The following is a 17,595-nucleotide window of genomic DNA, read 5'->3' as shown; positions in this document are numbered from 1 at the left end:
AAAATCTAAAAGTGATTTTTTTTTTCATGTGATTTCTTACAATGATTTTGCTTTGTTTGATGCATACGCTTAAGGTTCCCATATGGCTAAAGTTATCCAATATTTGGATGTGTTCTTAGAAAACCCTCCACTTGAGTTCTTATGATGTGGAATGATTGATTGCCTAAAATGTGTAGGTTATGCTATTCAAGTTGAAATAGGGCTGCTCCTTGTCTGTAACCTACACATTTCTTAGTGTAAAACAACTGGCCAGATGAGCCAGTTTTGCTTTTAGGCTTATAGTAGGTTGGACTTTGTTTGTTGCTTAAATCAATAAATTATACAGTGTTGGGGAAGCTACTCTGAAAATATAGTTGACCAAACTACCAATTACTTCACACTGGAAGAACTTAAGCTACACTAAAGCTACCCTTAAGAAATATATAGTTTACTTCACTAAAGTTACTATGGAAAAGCACACCATTCACTACATCCAAACTACTTAGTAGAAATTGTCATGTCTAAATCTGAAATGTCATAGACTACAAATTGCAAGAACAGATCACTCTGGAGTCAGGTGTTAACAGAATTTGTAATTTAGCCTACACAAAAACAATGTTTCAAGTGATAGTTAGGCCAGTCTGATGCTGGAACAAATGAAATTCTTGCCTACACCCGTTTTATTTTTCGAGTAGTAGAGTAGAGTTCGAGTAGTTAGCTACATGCTACATGTCAAAAAAAGTAAATAACTACTGAAAACACCACCAATATTTGAATTTAGTTCAACTACCACCAAGCTACTGCAAAATCTAGTTTAGTTGAACGACGTGTAGTTTATTACTTCCCAATACTGAGAATATATAGGCTAATATTGATTCAACAAACCAATTTATGTGGTTCGTGATTGCAACGTGAACTCATTGTCGCTAGATGGAGATACTAGGCAAGACTGTTGCCTTATGCCTCTGCGCAATTACGCACACTTGGGTAACCTAACATCGTTCCATAATATGGCCATTAAAGATCTCCTTTTTCACTACAACATATCTTGTTGAAATGTATTCGTTGACAACAGAGATTTACCTTTCTTGACAGGCAACATATTTATTTTCTGTTTCGGCTTGTGCACACAAAGCAAAACATTTTTTCAAGAGCAAGCCTGAGACAGATTTGCTTGTTGTTTTACCCTTGTGGTAGGCTACCTCCATGAGGAAATAGACAAATGGTGTTAGACTGGTAGTGGGGACAATATCTTCTGCCATGTGATATATGTCCGTTTCCTGGCTAATGTCGTCTCTTTACCATAAAACACAATGTATTACAGCTCTCCTCCCAGTTCCCCCACACTTCCCTGTCGCTTTGCCTCTAGTTACTCCACTATTCATTAGCAGCCTCACATATTTATATTTGTTGTGAGGCGTATTCTGCAAGACTGCGCACTGATGCACAGTAGTCCAACTTTTAACAGCAGGCACAGAGGCGCTCTCTAATTTTCTGGTGACGGACTAGTGGGAGAAGAGAAGCCTGTTCATTCCTCATTGCTTGCTACAGCTCTACGCAAAAGATACATGTGGATTTTTTTTCCAGGTTCGAATGAAACTTAGCCTATAGGCCTATACATTTGTGTCAAACATTTAAGAAGATCTGAAAACGTGTTGTTTTCCTTTGATGTTCTGCAGTCTTTTACGCACGCAGTTTCCTACGCAAGTATCCTAGCGTAGACTAGTTGCATTAATACTGGCCAACTATATTCATTCAGATTTTCTTGGAGTAAATCAACAATATAGGCTACACGGACAAGTATGTGGGGAATAACGAGGACGCGATATGCAGATTGCAATGGCTCGGAGGCCAGTGAGGAGACCGGGATTGTCCTGAACATCGGTGGAGTAAAACATGTGTTATGTGGGGATGTGCTGAACCGTTTTCCAGAGACCCGACTAGCGGAACTGTGGAACACGTCCAAGGGGTGTTTGGAGGACTTATCCTCGCTTTGTGACGACTATGACTCCGGGAAAGGTGAATTTTATTTTGACAGAGACCCGGACGCGTTTAAGTGTATAATTGAGCTGTATTACTACGGGGAGATACATATTAAACGGGGCATCTGTCCAATTTGTTTCGTAAAGGAGATGGAGTTCTGGAAAATCGACTTATATTTCCTGGACGATTGCTGTAAAGGCGACCTACAGGAGGCGGAGGACGAGCTTGCAGAGATTGCCGAGAAGGTTCAAACTATTCTGGTCGACCGGGAAGGGGACCCCTCTGCCAGGGGCTGGCAATGTTTCCAAATGTGCTTGTGGAAGCTTATGGAGAAGCCGGAGTCGTCGCTGTCCGCGCGCGTCATCGCCATAGTGTCTTTCCTCTTCATCCTCATCTCCTCGGTGGTGATGTGCGTAGGCACCATCCCTGACCTGCAGGTGGAGGACGCTGAGGGCAATCACATGGAACACCCGATCTTGGAGGCCATCGAGACCGTGTGTATCGGCTGGTTCACCGTTGAATACGTCCTGCGCTTGATATCGTCCCCAAATAAAGTGAAATTCGTCCTGTCCTTCATGAACATCATAGATTTCATGGCCATCATGCCCTTTTACGTGGTGCTGACTTTGACGTCTCTGGGCACGGCTATGATGGAGCTGGCTAATGTGCAGCAGGCGGTGCAGGCGTTGCGCATCATGCGCATTGCGCGCATCTTCAAGCTGGCGCGCCACTCCTCTGGGCTGCAGACTCTCACCTCCGCCCTGAAAAGCAGCTTCAGCGAGCTGGGGATGCTGCTCATGTACATGGGCGTGGGCGTCTTCTTGTTCTCGGCACTGGCCTACACCTTGGAGCAGAGCCATCCGGAGACCATGTTCACCAGCATCCCGCAGTCCTTTTGGTGGGCTGTCATCACCATGACCACCGTGGGCTATGGAGACATCTACCCTAAGACCACGCTGGGTCGGTGCAACGCGGCCGTCAGCTTCCTCTGCGGGGTGATTGCCATCGCGCTGCCCATACACCCTATCATCAACAACTTCGTAATATTCTACAATAAGCAGCAGGTGCTGGAGACCGCGGCCAAACACGAGATCGAACTGATGGCGCTGCGTTCCAGAGAGGCAGGTGCAGAGGAGAGCGGGCCCCAGATACAGCGCAGATCCGTCGGTGTCGCGGCCGGAGTGTGGGACAATGCCATGCACTCCTGTCACAGTGACACCGACATTCCCCTGCTGAAAGACCCCAGAGCAGGAGTACAAACCCCAAGCTTGGACAGAAGCTTTGACAGTTGATAGCTGAGTCAAATCAACCCTCTTCACAGCGCACTGCTTTAGTGGACCTACAGTGTATGCCCAAAAACATCCATTGCGAGATCACAAAAGATAATAAAATCACCATAAAAACTTAGTGACCCGTTGTAAAATGTCTCAAAATATAAGTTCATTAGTGTAATAATGTCACTTTCCAAAATACATGAACACTTAATTTGAAAAAACATAGAAAGAAAAGACAATACAAGTATATGTGTGATGGAATAGTGTAAATAATATAGTAGGAACTTTTACAATGTGGTTATTGTAAATGTAGACCAAAGTGGTTGGTTAATGTTCACGCTGGACCATTGGTGTAGGCCAGGAGTCTCCAACCAGGAGTCTCCAACCAGGAGTCTCCAACCTTTTCTAGCTTGAGACCTACTTTAAAAAAACGAAACATGTGGCTAGTTACAGATTTTTTTCTAGCTTTCAAATAGGCACATTCTTCTCTTCTCCTCTCCCCTGCATCTCTTCCTCTGGTGCTTGAAGAGAAAGTATTGCACTGTTTTCACTCTCAGTATACCTGGTCAAATATTTTTAATAAACAACTCTAAGGGGAGCCCTATAAAATCTGTGATTTCTTCCCCAAACTCCTAAATTATGTATTCTCAGTTAGATTTTTTCTGGTTTTAGATCTTATTATTTTTCGTTCACTCTCAAAATTACAGTTGTTCATGGAGAAACAATCGAAATTGGATGTTCTGAGCCCATGTCAATGCTTAAATCACATCAAAATATTTTCTTTTTTAGGTCTGGAAGATAACGAACACATTTAGATTTTTGAGTGTATTTCCCCTTTAATTGCGCATCTGGCCCTTTAATTGCTCATCTGCAAGTGAGGAATGTGCTGGTGTAGTGATTGTTCTGTACTGCTTCTGCTCATTTCATGGCAAAGTTAGAAAATAACAAATAATATATACAAATTATATACTTACTCATGATATACTTCTGCCAGGTACTTTAATTTGCAGTTAACATTTAATTGATAAGGTTTTGGGAAAAGTATTTCTGTCAACCCACAAGTGGGATAATGTCAGTGTTGCTTTGATTGCGTAGTAGCTGGGAGCTTACGGTGTCTGATAATTGTGAGATTTATTTTTGACAGTTTGCGGTGGAACACTTCAAAATTGCATGTACTTTCAGAATTGTTTGGTGAGCTACTCATAGGTGTATTAAAAGTGATTTAACTATGAATGTCTATTCTCTATTGCATTTTTTTCTATAGGCACTAGATGCTCCTATCTCTACAGATATACATGTATATATCCCACTGGGCACAGACATCAGTTCACCATCTAGTTTTGATTTACATTTGGTTGACATTTCATTGAACTCATCACATGACATTTTTGGGGGGATGAAATGAGACTTGGAAACAATGTTGATTGAACACATTTTTGCTCAGTGGGATGGTATAATATGTAACCTAATACAATGAGATACAGTAAGAGCAGACTTGTCAGCTGTGACTCTGTACTCATCTAACTAAAGTCATCATGCCTCAAAGAAAAGAGCATGCAGGGTATCCCACCATTTCATCTGCATTGGTTTGCAAGCAGGCTTTGGTACAACTTTACCCATTCAATTTAAGTTTATGTTTAGTTCATTAAATCTTCTCAAGTTCAGTTTTCCTGTAAATTCTTCATTCATTTCAGCCTGAGATACTTACAGGCAAACACTGTCTTTATACACTGTGTCTATTTAAAGTGGGGTGAGGTCAACCTTCCAATGCCAGATAGAGAACATTCCTTGGCTCTAGGACATTTCAGTAATGGGTTTAAATTCTGCAGCAGCCCCCGAGGTCTCCTCTGAGGGTGTGTGGCATCAGGGGTGCAACTTTCACTGGGGACGGAGGGGACATGTCCCCCCCACATTCTGAAATTGCATTTTTGTCCCCCCCAGTTTTATAATTGGAATGTGATACAAAATGAGGCAACATGCGGACGCCTCCGAGCGGTCGGGTAGGCTGTTTTGAGTGTTTATCCCCCCCCCCCAAATTATAATAATACAAATAAAAAATACATTATGTCCCCCTCAACTTCTAAAACCAAAGTTGCGCCCCTGTGTGGCATACTTGATCGCTGAGTAAAGGCGTCCACATGCTTCCCAGCCGAAACAGTTCGGAAATATTTGTGCATATATTATGACACATTTTGTGACGTTTTTGTTAGTTTTGGACTTCGGTGACGGTTTTTTCAGCTGTTAGTGCATGTTACATTTTTTTTCTTGAGACAAGCCAATGTTCGGAGCCGAAGTCTAAGCCCCTTCATCGGTGATTGGTCAACAGTAGGGATTCTTCAATAAAGTCTGTTGTCATTCAACGAGAGAGGACTCGTTTTCACTTCGGCAAAAACGAGTCCTGAATGACAGATTTCTTGAGTTTTCTTAGATGAATTCTGTCTATTCTGAGGAAGTGTATACTGGCTATGGCATCTCAAAATTGACAAACGGTAGGCCTACTATTGCCACTTTTTTCTTGTTTTTCAAGTGAAAGTCTTTTAAGGGAGTATGGGAGCACACTCGTTTGATTCAGCTAGCCGACTTTGGCTAGGTACTAGCCGAACTGAAGGAACTGACCGCATGCTGATGCTTTTAAGCTGCTGTGGGTAGGGAGAGAATGGGGGGAGGACAGGGGTGGATGCAAGTTAGCAACAGCTCATCAGGCTGTCCACCCACACACACACACACACACACACACACACACACACACACACACACACACACACACACACACACAGACACATACACGTCACATGCAGCTGACTCACTGAGTCTGAATGTTTTCTTTTGAATCAATTACATGGATCAGTGTTGAGTTAAACAGCAGCGACGATTGTGATTATAAACAAATAGAGATACCATTCCTGTCCCAGCCACCTCTCTTTCCCTTTGTCATTTTAGGATTTGGGTTTTTAACTAATGTCCCTGTCTAAAAATAGAACTAAAGGAAGAACGAGACCTAGACTGACCCACTTGTTCAGTGTCATCAATTCAGATGTGTAACTGATATTATATTTGACCTTGAACTGAATACTTCATTGCAAATCAATTTTGCTAAACGGATCCAATACTATTCAAGAATCTTAAAGGATTACTCAAAAACTAGTGGACAAAAGAACATAATACTAAATGATAGCTTGAGTGAACTATCCCATTAAGTAAAACAAATTTCAGGTGACATCTAAAATGATTGAAATTGAACAGCTTCTTTAAAACATTCCCTCAGCAATGCTGGTGATGACTGCTGCCATTGTTGAGCTCTGGATAGAAGTTAGAAATGTATCTATTACCTAAGGGCAGACCGAGGGTGGTATGTGGTATATGCAAACAGGGCAGGGGCGGAAATCCCGGGGGGGACGGGGGTGACACGACCCCCCCATCCTGGGAAAAATATGATTTGTCCCCCTCAATATATCACTGAAACATAACTATGTAATTTAAATAATATTAATAATACGCAATGAAAGCAATTGTGCTGATTATAGACACTTAATAGCGCGTTTTTAAGTTTCAAAAGATTGCGACCCCCCCACCCTTTTCCTCACAATGGTTTGATCCACTGGCAAGGTAACAGAGGGGTCGTGTCTACTGTCTGAAAGGCACTCAATGAACGTAACTGACGTAAAGTTAATCCAGTCAATTGCGCACACACACTAGCTGAATATGCAGAGCTAGCGCGCAAATATTAACTATTAAGCTAGCTAGTACCCATTCCATTTATGTGGCCTTGTCAAAGATGGAATCTTTGCTATCGTCAATTTATTCTGAGATCAGCATGCAGATGATGTAAGTTAGTGTTTCAAAGTCCCTGTGATAAGGTTAGCGATAAACTGAAGTCCAAACTGAACAGAACTACACTCTTCTTCTACCATTGTCTTAAATATATTTAATGGTCTCGTTGCAAAAGCTAAATTGTCGCAAGGGAACTTTTATTTATTTATTTTATTTAACCCGGGTAGCAAAGATTATAGCAAACACCACTGAAACGGAATTGGTGCTCGCTTGCTTTGCAAATTCAGCTATTGTTGGAAGCCAGCCAATATGAAACAAACTATTAAAATTACAAAAGGTTGCAGCATATGTTGTGTAAATGGTGAACTCATACAGCTGTCAACTCTTGTCATTTTAATCCGTTTCACATTTGCTAGCTACCTTTTAGATCGAAGCCCAAATAGAATGATAAAAGATAAGATGATAGAAGCCCATCTCCTACTGTAAATAACCTACACACTGTGTGTGTGTGTAGCCAGCCAGCCAGGTAGAAAAATGGCAGAAAAATAAAAGACGGACATCAGAGTATTTTTCAGTACACCAAAGCGCAAAGTAAGAACCCTAGTAGCCTAATATCTCAAAGACTAGTTGATAAAATGTTCATAAGAAAGAAATGAAATTCTAATGGAAATGTTTCACAATGATGTCATTAGGCAGAGCAGGCAACAGATGGCACACAGACAGCAGAGTTGGGGACAGATATGCAGGGACAGACTGGCAGAGACGGAGTCTCAGGTAAGTTTGTTGAGTCTTTGTTTGGCAACATTATGAAAGGTTCTCAATTTTTTTGACTTGTAAAATAGGAACATAATTGGAAAATGCCATGGATACCCCCACTCTCAACTTAAACTGGTGACTGAACTAAGATTTGTTAAAGGCAATGTTATTGCTGTTGTGAGTAGTTGTGTAGTTTTGGGTACCGGTAGTTAGGAGTACGGCAAACACCTTATTTCTTTGGTTCCTCAATATACATTTACCATATTACAATGTAGGCTATGTGTTACAGCACTACTTTTGGTGTCCCCCTCAGGAATTGCTCTTGAGAAAATTTAATGTAATTGTCCCCCTCAAAGTTGATATCAGATTTTCGCCCCTGAAACAGGGGCGCAAATTTCACTGGGGATGGGGACGGGGGACATGTCGTCACCCCCACATATTCTGAAATTGCATTTTTGTTTCCTTCAGTTTTATAATTGGAATGTGATACAAAACGAGGCAATGGTGTGCTTTAGGACCATGCGGACGCCACCGAGCAGTCGGGTAGGCTGTTTGGAGTGTTTATCTCACTGGATATTTTAAATAAAAATGATGTCCCCCCCACTTGTAAAACCAAAGTCGTGTCCCTGCATGTAAATGATGTCGAGGTATCGAATTCTGCATGAAATAGTCAGTAGTAGCGTTCATTTGAATGAGGATGCTGGAAGGTAAAGCCCAGGCTCAAAGAGACATATTCCCCACCTGGCAGGAGAGATATTTTCAGATGCGGGGAATGGGTAAGGTAATCTCCTAAATGACTGCAGATTTAGGAGGAATGGAAACCGACTACAAAACCATTATAATTTTCAGAAAATGTATATTTTTTTCCTGAACAGAAAAGTTGAAAAGCACGCAAATGTGCACTCAGAAGGCAGCTTGATTCATAGAGATCCGTGAAAATGCAAAAAAAAATCATCACAAAGATTAAATCGGACCTTTCTCTAAGCGAAAAGATTAAAATGGATATGACTTCTGAAAAACAACTAGACACAATTTTGTACTTTTCTGAAATCTCTCCATCTCCCACACCCTCCTCTCTCTCTCTCTCTCTCTCTCTCTCTCTCTCTCTCTCTCTCTCTCTCTCTCTCTCTCTCTCTCTCTCTCTCTCTCTCTCTCTCTCTCTCTCTCTCTCTCTCTCTCTCTCTCTCTCTCTCTCTCTCTCTCTCCTCTCTCTCTCTCTCTCCTCTCTCTCTCTCTCTCTCTCTCTCTCTCCCCTCTCTCTCTCTCTCTCTATATATATATATATATATATATATATATATATATATAGTAAAGAGAAATTTCCCCCTCAAACGCACTGTATGGGGCCCCAGGGCCCTGTTGGGCAAATGTTCAATATGACGCTGATGGAATGTAGCCTACAGAACGAGCACAATTCCATTTAACGAAGAATGATAAGGAATGACTCATTTACCCAGGCCTATAGCTTATATACTATCATTTCCAACAACATCAACAATTGATTAAACCCCAGGGGCCACAGAAATTAGACAAAATGCAAAATCTTCATCAGATAGAAATCAATCAATATAATTAGGGCCCATAACAATTAAAACCTCTTTCTGTAATTAACACGGAGAGAGAATATAAAGAATATAAATATAAATCTCTTGATGTATTTTCTTATAGGGCTCGTTGAAACTTTATGATTGCATGTACATAATAACCTTTCAGCAGCATTGGAGATGGTAGAGCTAATGGGAACATGGCGTGATGCCACATCTTTGCTCCTGGCCCCGGGGGAAAAAACACACGTGTTTCGCGGGTGTCCGGGACAACAGTGTAGGATGAGGAGAGGACGGTGGTTGGTGTGTGAAGGAGAATATCAATAAATGCTAGCTGAAGGACGTTGTAATATAATCGCATACCCTCCGGTTGAAGGTTAAACAGGCCAAGCCATATGGCAATGTCTTGGCTATGAGCAGGCCTAGGGTGGACTGCTTGGAGGGATGGTTTCCCAGACCCAGGTTCATTTTCTAACAATGATGCAAATTACATTCATTGCTGGTCAAATAATCTCTTGTGGACAGACTACGAAAATGAGCGTCTGACCAAAATAAATGACTGAGCACATGACAAGACAGTGAATACCCACACACCCTCCCCCCGTCTCTCTGAGGCACGTACCCCTCTCTAGCAGTGTCTCAGTTCGTGCCCTTTGCTGACAGACGGGCCAGGCGCAAAAATGTTTTACGGAGGGCACACAGCGCCAGCCATGTTATTTTAGCGCTATCTCATTTCAGTTGATAAATTTACAGAATACTCATTAAGAAAATTGGTCACAAGAGACCGAGACCATAGATAGAAGTGACTTTACAAGAGGTTGAGACCATAGAGATAGATAGAAGTGGTTTCACAAGAGTCAGAGACTATAGAGATAGATAGAAGTGGTTTCACAAGAGTCAGAGACTATAGAGATAGATAGAAGTGACTTCACAAGAGGTCGAGACTATAGAGATAGATAGGGGCGGCAGGTTGCCTAGTGGATAGCATTGGGCCAGTAACCTAAAAGGTTGCTAGATCGAATCCCCGAGCTGACAAGGTAAAAATCTGTCGTTCTGCCCCTGAACAAGGCAGTTAACCCACTGTTCCTAGGCCGTCATTGTAAATAAGAATTTGTTCTTAACTGAGTTGTCTAATTAAATAAAGGTAAAATAAATAAAAAAATAAGTGGTTCCACAAGAGGTTGAGACCATAGAGATAGATAGCAGTGGTTTCACAAGAGACTGAGACCATAGAGATAGATAGAAGTGGTTTCACAAGAGGCTGAGACCATAGAGATAGATAGCAGTGGTTTCACAAGAGGCTGAGACCATAGAGATAGATAGCAGTGGTTTCACAAGAGGCTGAGACCATAAAGATAGATAGAAGTGGTTTCACAAGAGACTGAGACCATAGAGATAGATAGAAGTGGTTTCACAAGAGGCTGAGACCATAAAGAGAGATAGAAGTGGTTTCACAACAGGCTGAGACCATAAAGATAGATAGAACTGCTTCAGGCAAGTTGCTGGTGATTCCCTCCACGACTGATTTTCTCATCGCGAGAGACAATTATATTTTATGAACCGGAACAACCTTCTTCTCAAGTGGTCTCGTCCAATGATCACAAATGATTTGGTATTGAAGTAAAAAAACAAAAAACATTATTGAGTGACTGTTTCGTTAAGCGTAGTAGGCCCATGGTTCCTCTGGGGCTTAATATTTATTTCACACGTTAGATTTACTCAGATATGCATTTACCATGAATCATTATGTGACAGCAAAGTCTGCATAATGACAATGAATGCGCCTTGACTAATACCTTGGGGTAATGTAACACTCCCACTTGTGCGATGTTGATGGAAATACTGTGCAAATAGCAATAAAACAAGCACAAATGTACATGGACGGATGGACCTAAAGTTGTCAATTCAGATGGATGAAGTGCTTCAGTCTACAAGCATAGATGTAAATACTGTACATGAATCTGTACGTTGAGTAAGCAAGTACTTACTATACAGCTCATGATAAATTCCCATTCCCGAATTCCTGTCTGAATTCTTGTCCATTGGGGGGCATCGCAGGAAAGTCCAAACCTCTCGGACACTCCAAGGTCCTTTAGAAAGTTCTGATGTCATCACCTTGAGCCTGTTCTGATGTCATCACCTTGAGCCTGTTCTGATGTCATCACCTTGAGCCTGTTCTGATGTCATCACCTTGACCCTGTTCTGATGTCGTCACCTGGACCCTGTTCTGATGTCATCACCTGGACCTTGTTCTGATGTCATGACCTTGAGCCTGTTCTGATGTCATCACCTTGAGTCTGTTCTGTTGTCATCACCTTGACCCTGTTCTGATGTCATCACCTTGACCCTGTTCTGTTGTCATCACCTGGACCCTGTTCTGATGTCATCACCTTGACCCTGTTCTGATGTCATCACCTGGACCCTGTTCTGATGTCATCACCCGGACCCTGTTCTGATGTCATCACCTTGACCCTGTTCTGATGTCACCACCTGGACCCTGTTCTGATGTCACCACCTGGACCCGGTTCTGATGTCATCACCTGGACCCTGTTCTGATGTCATCACCTGGACCCTGTTCTGATGTCACCACCTTGACCCTGTTCTGATGTCATCACCTGGACCCTGTTCTGATGTCATCACCTGGACCCTGTTCTGATGTCACCACCTTGACCCTGTTCTGATGTCATCACCTGGACCCTGTTCTGATGTCATCACCTTGACCCTGTGTCTCCTGATTCTTTGAAGCTCATGCTTCAAAACAAACAGGGTTGAAGAGCAGTAGACACGTCAGTCAGGGGCCCAGAACTGGACCCCACTAAACCTGTATCAACAACAGCTGAGCGCTCCGTAATAGACGACAGGTTAAATCCCACCAGGATAGACGGAGCCATAAAAAATCTTCCAGTCACACACACAACCGCCCCCCGCACGCACGCACACACACACACACACACACACACACACACACACACTCTCTTTAGAAGAGATTATAAGTGCACTTTATATGTCCCCTCACATTTTATCTATGACAGCTAATGAAGTTGAAATGTTATTTTCTTTGAACTTATAAGACTTAATTATAGTGTAAGAGGGCAGAGAAGGTGTTGCTGTGTAGTATATATTTAGATGGCAGCTTAGACGAGAGGACAAAGATATCTTAACCAAAAGCCACAGCATGAAGGTGTGTGGTCTAATTGCAATGCGCATGGTCAGGGAGGAGGAAAAGGTTCGCCAGTATTTCCCCCATTGCAGGCAGACTTCAGCGTGCCAAAGGGAGAAAGTGAGACCTGCCAGTCTATAACTATAGGCACTCTAACTAGCTTCCACCTGTCCAAACCGCTCAGATCTACAGTCGGGACTAAAGAGGCTCGGGGGCCAACAGCACTACTGTTTAGTACTTCAACAGAAAGGTGAAACCTGCCAGTTTCCCTCACTACTACTCTCTCTCATTAGCCAAAGCACGTCTCTGCCTGGTTGCGGCCGGTGTTAAATTCTTAGTCTGTCATCTCGTCTCGTCAGGTGATTGTTTTGGCTGCGTTTAGTTCTGCAAGGTCAATGAGATGGATGCCTGGGCTGTACTGCTCTCTATCATGGCTCTAAGAGAAATGTAAACCAACGGTGTGTTCAATTTAAGTTGTCCCAACATTCGCACTCAGACTTTCTTGTTTTGTGAGAGCAATAGAGTTTGGATGAGAGTCAAAGTTGGCTAGGGTCAATTAGATTTTCAATTGAGCCAATTCCAGGAAGCAAGTTGAAATAGAATTTAATGATCTGAAAATGGCAACAACAAAAAAATCAGTTGTTTTCAGTTAGGGGGGAATTCTGACCCGAGTTAAGCGTGTGTAAATGGAACGTAAATCCCTTTTTATTCACTTTTCTCTCTATGCTTATTCTGACCTTGAACTTAAGCAGGAGAATAGCATCCTATTCACCCTCTATTTCTTTGGGGTGGAGCACAAATAAATGAAGGTCTGTGTACAGATACACCGTATTCCGACATTGACCTTATTCCCTAATAATTCCAACATGAATAAAGTCTAGCGAACCTACCGGTTCCAAGTGGAAAAAGCATCTACTTTATTTTTTAAGACAGAAATAACACCATTCTCCATGCACTGTAATATACAACTTGATAAGAGCTATTGTTAACAGCTAAATGAGTAATCTGTTTGCAGAAGGGGATTGTAAATATAAATGACACTTGTTTTAGATCTAGTTTACCTTATAATCGCTGGAGACAAATGTGAAACCAGTCATATGGCAACAATCTGAAGCATATCAACTTATCAACTTTCCCACAGAAATGTTTATGAAATGCTTTGCCGTTATGCTGAATTTTTAATGTACAGACTTTTAATTTTCAGGGATGGGCACTCTCGAATGTCTTAATTATAGGCTACCCCGGCTTTCTCTGTTTCCCATTTCTATCATGTTAAATATTAGTCACTATCAGTATCGACCGTCAGTAGACCTAATAACCACATATATTACACTGACAATTTACTTTTAGTTCCCTTCAGTTGGTATAGTCTGCATTATCATTCCATTTATTTACATTGTTTTTCGTTTACCTTCATATCCCACTGGGCACTGACGTCAATTCAATATCTATTTCACATTGGTTCAACGTAATGTCATTGAAATGAGGTGGAAACAATGTTGATTCAACCAGTGTGTGCACAGTGGGTTGCTTCCTTTGTAAACGCTGTCACGGCTGTGTGGTTTTTGCTGAGGATCATTAGTAACATTTGATTATATATATTTTTTAAAGACCTGTCGGCTCATTAAATCGTTATTGAGCGGAGCGCAGACCAAGCCATAACAGCTTGAACGCGACGCATGGTGCAATACTTGGCCGCTTCATCACACAGTTCCATGGTTAAAGCAGGCAAAAGCCGAGGGTATAGCCTACTATTATAAACTATTCTCCCTATTATAATGCTATATAATTAACAGCTCCGCACCCCCCACAGCTACTTGCCCAAGCCTCCCCAGCTTCTCCTTCACCAAAATCCAGATAGCAGATGTTCTGAAAGAGCTGCAAAACCTGGACCCGTACAAATCAGCTGGGCTAGACAATCTGGACCCTCTCTTTCTAAAGTTATCCGCCGCCATTGTTGCAACCCCTATTACCAGTCTGTTCAACCTCTCTTTTATGTGTCAAATCGGAGGGCCTGTTGTCCGGACCTCTGGCAGTCTCTATGGGGGTACCACAGGGTTCAATTCTCGGGCTGACTCTTTTTTCTGTATATATCAACGATGTCTCTCTTGCTGCAGGTGATTCCCTGATCCACCTCTACGCAGACAACACCATTCTGTATACATCTGGCCCTTCTTTGGACACTGTGTTAACGAACCTCCAAACGAGCTTCAATGCCATACAACACTCCTTCCGTGGCCTCCAACTGCTCTTAAACGCTAGTAAAACTAAATGCATGCTCTTCAACCGATCACTGCCCGCTCCCGCCCGCACGTCTAACATCACTACTCTGGACGGTTCTGACTTAGAATATGTGGACAACTACAAATATCTAGGTGTCTGGCTAGACTGTAAACTCTCCTTCCAGACTCATATTAAACATCTCCAATCCAAAATGAAATCTACAATCGGCTTCCTATTTCGCAACAAAGCATCCTTCACTTATGCTACCAAGCATACCCTCGTAAAACTGACCATCCTACCGATCCTCGACTTAGGCGATGTCATTTACAAAATAGCCTCCAACACTCTACTCAGCAAACTGGATGCAGTCTATCACAGTGCCATCCGTTTTGTCACCAATGCCCCATATACCTCCCACCACTGCGACCTGTATGCTCTCGTCGGCTGGCCCTCGCTACATATTCGTCACCAGACCCACTGGCTCCAGGTCATCTATAAGTCTTTGCTAGGTAAAGCTCCGCCTTATCTCAGCTCACTGGTCACGATAACAACACCCACCCATAGCACGCGCTCCAGCAGGTATATCTCACTGGTCATCCCCAAAGCCAACACCTCCTTTGGCCGCCTTTCCTTCCAGTTCTCTGCTGCCAATGATTGGAACGAATAGCAAAAATCGCTGAAGTTGGAGACTTATATCTCCCTCACTAACTTTAAAAATCAGCTATCTGAGCAGCTAACCGATCACTGCAGCTGTACACAGCTCATCTGTAAATAGCCCATTCAATCACTCATCCCCATATTGTTTTTATTTACTTTTTTTGCTCTTTTGCACACCAGTATTTCTACTTGCACATCATCATCTGCACATCTATCACTCCAGAGTGAATCTGCTAAATTGTAATTACTTTGCTACTATAGCCTATTTATTGCCTTACCTCCTCACGCCATTTGCACACACTGTTTATATATCCTTTTTTTCTATTGTGTTATTGACTGTACGCTTGTTTATTCCATGTGTAACTCTGTTGTTGTTTGTGTCGCACTGCTTTGCTTTATCTTGGTCAGGTCGCAGTTGTAAATGAGAACTTGTTCTCAACTGGCCTACCTGGTTAAATAAAGGTGAAATAAATAAATGTACATTCATCTTTTTCACCGTTTTCTTTCTGTCATGCACAAAGACACTCCAAACCTGTTTTTTTTATTGATTTATAAATACTTTCCTAAACCTATATAATCTAGAATTGATGCTGAACTGGAGACAAATATGCATATATTTAGATGGCTCCCGAGTGGTGCAGCGGTCTAAGGCACTACATCTCAGTGCTTGAGGCGTCACTGGTTCAATTCCAGGCTGTATCACAACTGGCCGTGATTGGGAGTCCCATAGAGCAGCGCAAAATTGTCCCAGAGTCGTCCGGGTTTGGCCGTCATTTTAAATAAGAATTTGTTCTTAACTGACATGCCTAGTTAAATAAAGGTTAAATAAAATATATATTTTTTAAATGTATCTGTAATATTCTGAACCCGTTCTCTCAATATATTCTAGTGAGTCTGTCGATAAAATTCTAATTTAAAGGTACACCATTTTTAAGGGATGGCTTAAGATAATGTACATGTACTGAAAACCCTATTGAATGAAAACTCAATGAGAAAATCTGTTGGAAGTGCAAGTGGGAGGGTTTTCAACTGTTGAATGAAATCTATTCAGAGCACGCAAAGTAGCCACACCTGCAGAGCTGGTGACTGAATAAGTTAAGTCTGAATACAAAATACTGAGAACGGCGTAGGAAAGGTGTACATTTCCTAAGTATGAATCGGCCCCTTAATGAACTGAATGTCCATTCACTGCCTGAATTGAAAACAGAATTGACCCCAACCCTGAGTCAGACAGCAATGGCCATTAATTATAATCCACATAATAATTCACATTTCCGATTGCTACAGGTCTATTTTCATGCTGTAGCAAATTAAGATCCTACAATTGATGCTATCATTGAAGTATGATTAGATTCATCCTTACAATTTATGCTTGATCTGAAAATGTAGTCAGACGCAATTGCGTAGCCTCCAGAGGCATCCAGAGGCCACATTTTGTAACCGTGAGGAGGTATAGATCTATAATGACAAGATTTGTTGACGGTAGGTGGGGGTGGAAGGTCCTGTATAAACACAAACTCTCTTCCTTGACAACTTCCTTCACAACAACTCTGCGCTGTCCCGCGAAGCGCAAGAAGTATGAATTCCCTAGCTTCTGCAGCAGCCGTATCACCATAAGTGCTGCACAGCCAACGCAGACGGCAGATTGACCATGTAGCGCCTTTAAACCACCTCTCTGTGTGTGTGTGTGCGTAAGCGTCGCCATCTCCTAGCATAGTAATGCAGCAAAGCTCCTGAAGACAGCTGCGATTCCTCTCACCCAGCTGCAGGTAGGTATTTAAGGAGCACGTCGCTACCTCCTCTCACTTTTGATAGAGCTTTGAACATCTACAACAAATAAAATGACCATGAACTGTGGGATTTCAAGGGCGCTGACGTAAGAAATCTGACCTGTGGGGTCCAGTGGAGGTTCTAGACCATTTCAACTGGGGGGCCAGTTGTACTGTTAGAGGGGCCAGTTACATTAGACGTTATTGTTGTCATATCGTTTTGCATATGGTACGATACTGTTGTGTTCCGCCTAAAGCCGTCCCTCTAGAAAATGTGTGGGTTAAATTAGTGTTCCGCGTTGCCACTTTCTAATAACGGATGTAAAAAAAGAACGATAGCAAAAATTAGTTATGTAAAAATGATTTCATACTCCACATTTAGGGGGGCCACAAGGGGGTCCAAAATTGTTGTCACAGGGGCAGTAGCCCCCCCCCCCCAGAGCCGCTAGTGGTGGGGTCTATTGAAAATAAACTGTTCA

At 42.3% G+C, this 17,595-nt stretch overlaps 2 protein-coding genes across 2 annotated transcripts in view; both read left to right on the top strand.

The window, feature by feature from the left end:
* The first annotated feature begins 1,075 nt into the window (after positions 1-1,075).
* Positions 1,076-4,469, top strand: LOC106571176 (voltage-gated potassium channel regulatory subunit KCNF1). Its single transcript, XM_014143932.3, has one exon. The coding sequence runs from the start codon at positions 1,782-1,784 to the stop codon at positions 3,252-3,254; it is 1,473 nt and encodes a 490-aa protein (XP_013999407.1). The 5' UTR covers positions 1,076-1,781; the 3' UTR covers positions 3,255-4,469.
* A 1,110-nt stretch (positions 4,470-5,579) lies between these two features.
* Positions 5,580-17,595, top strand: part of LOC106571175 (solute carrier family 66 member 3) — a 25,476-nt gene continuing 13,460 nt past the window's right edge. Inside the window, exons 1-2 of the mRNA XM_014143931.3 lie at positions 5,580-5,725; positions 7,700-7,781. Coding sequence (XP_013999406.1) covers positions 5,665-5,725; positions 7,700-7,781 — 143 coding nt within the window. The 5' untranslated portion in view covers positions 5,580-5,664. The remainder of the gene's footprint in view (positions 5,726-7,699; positions 7,782-17,595) is intronic.

The sequence above is a fragment of the Salmo salar genome, chromosome 15 (assembly GCF_965601325.2).
Source record: "Salmo salar chromosome 15, fSalSal1, whole genome shotgun sequence".
Taxonomy (NCBI): Eukaryota; Metazoa; Chordata; class Actinopteri; order Salmoniformes; family Salmonidae; genus Salmo; species Salmo salar.
The sequence above is the reverse complement of the archived record's forward strand: the minus strand, read 5'-3'. Positions and strand labels throughout refer to the sequence as shown.

Bases quoted from the DNA above. Each gene is read 5' to 3' on its own strand.
- LOC106571176 (XM_014143932.3), top strand. From the start codon at position 1,782: ATGTGGGGAATAACGAGGACGCGATATGCAGATTGCAATGGCTCGGAG.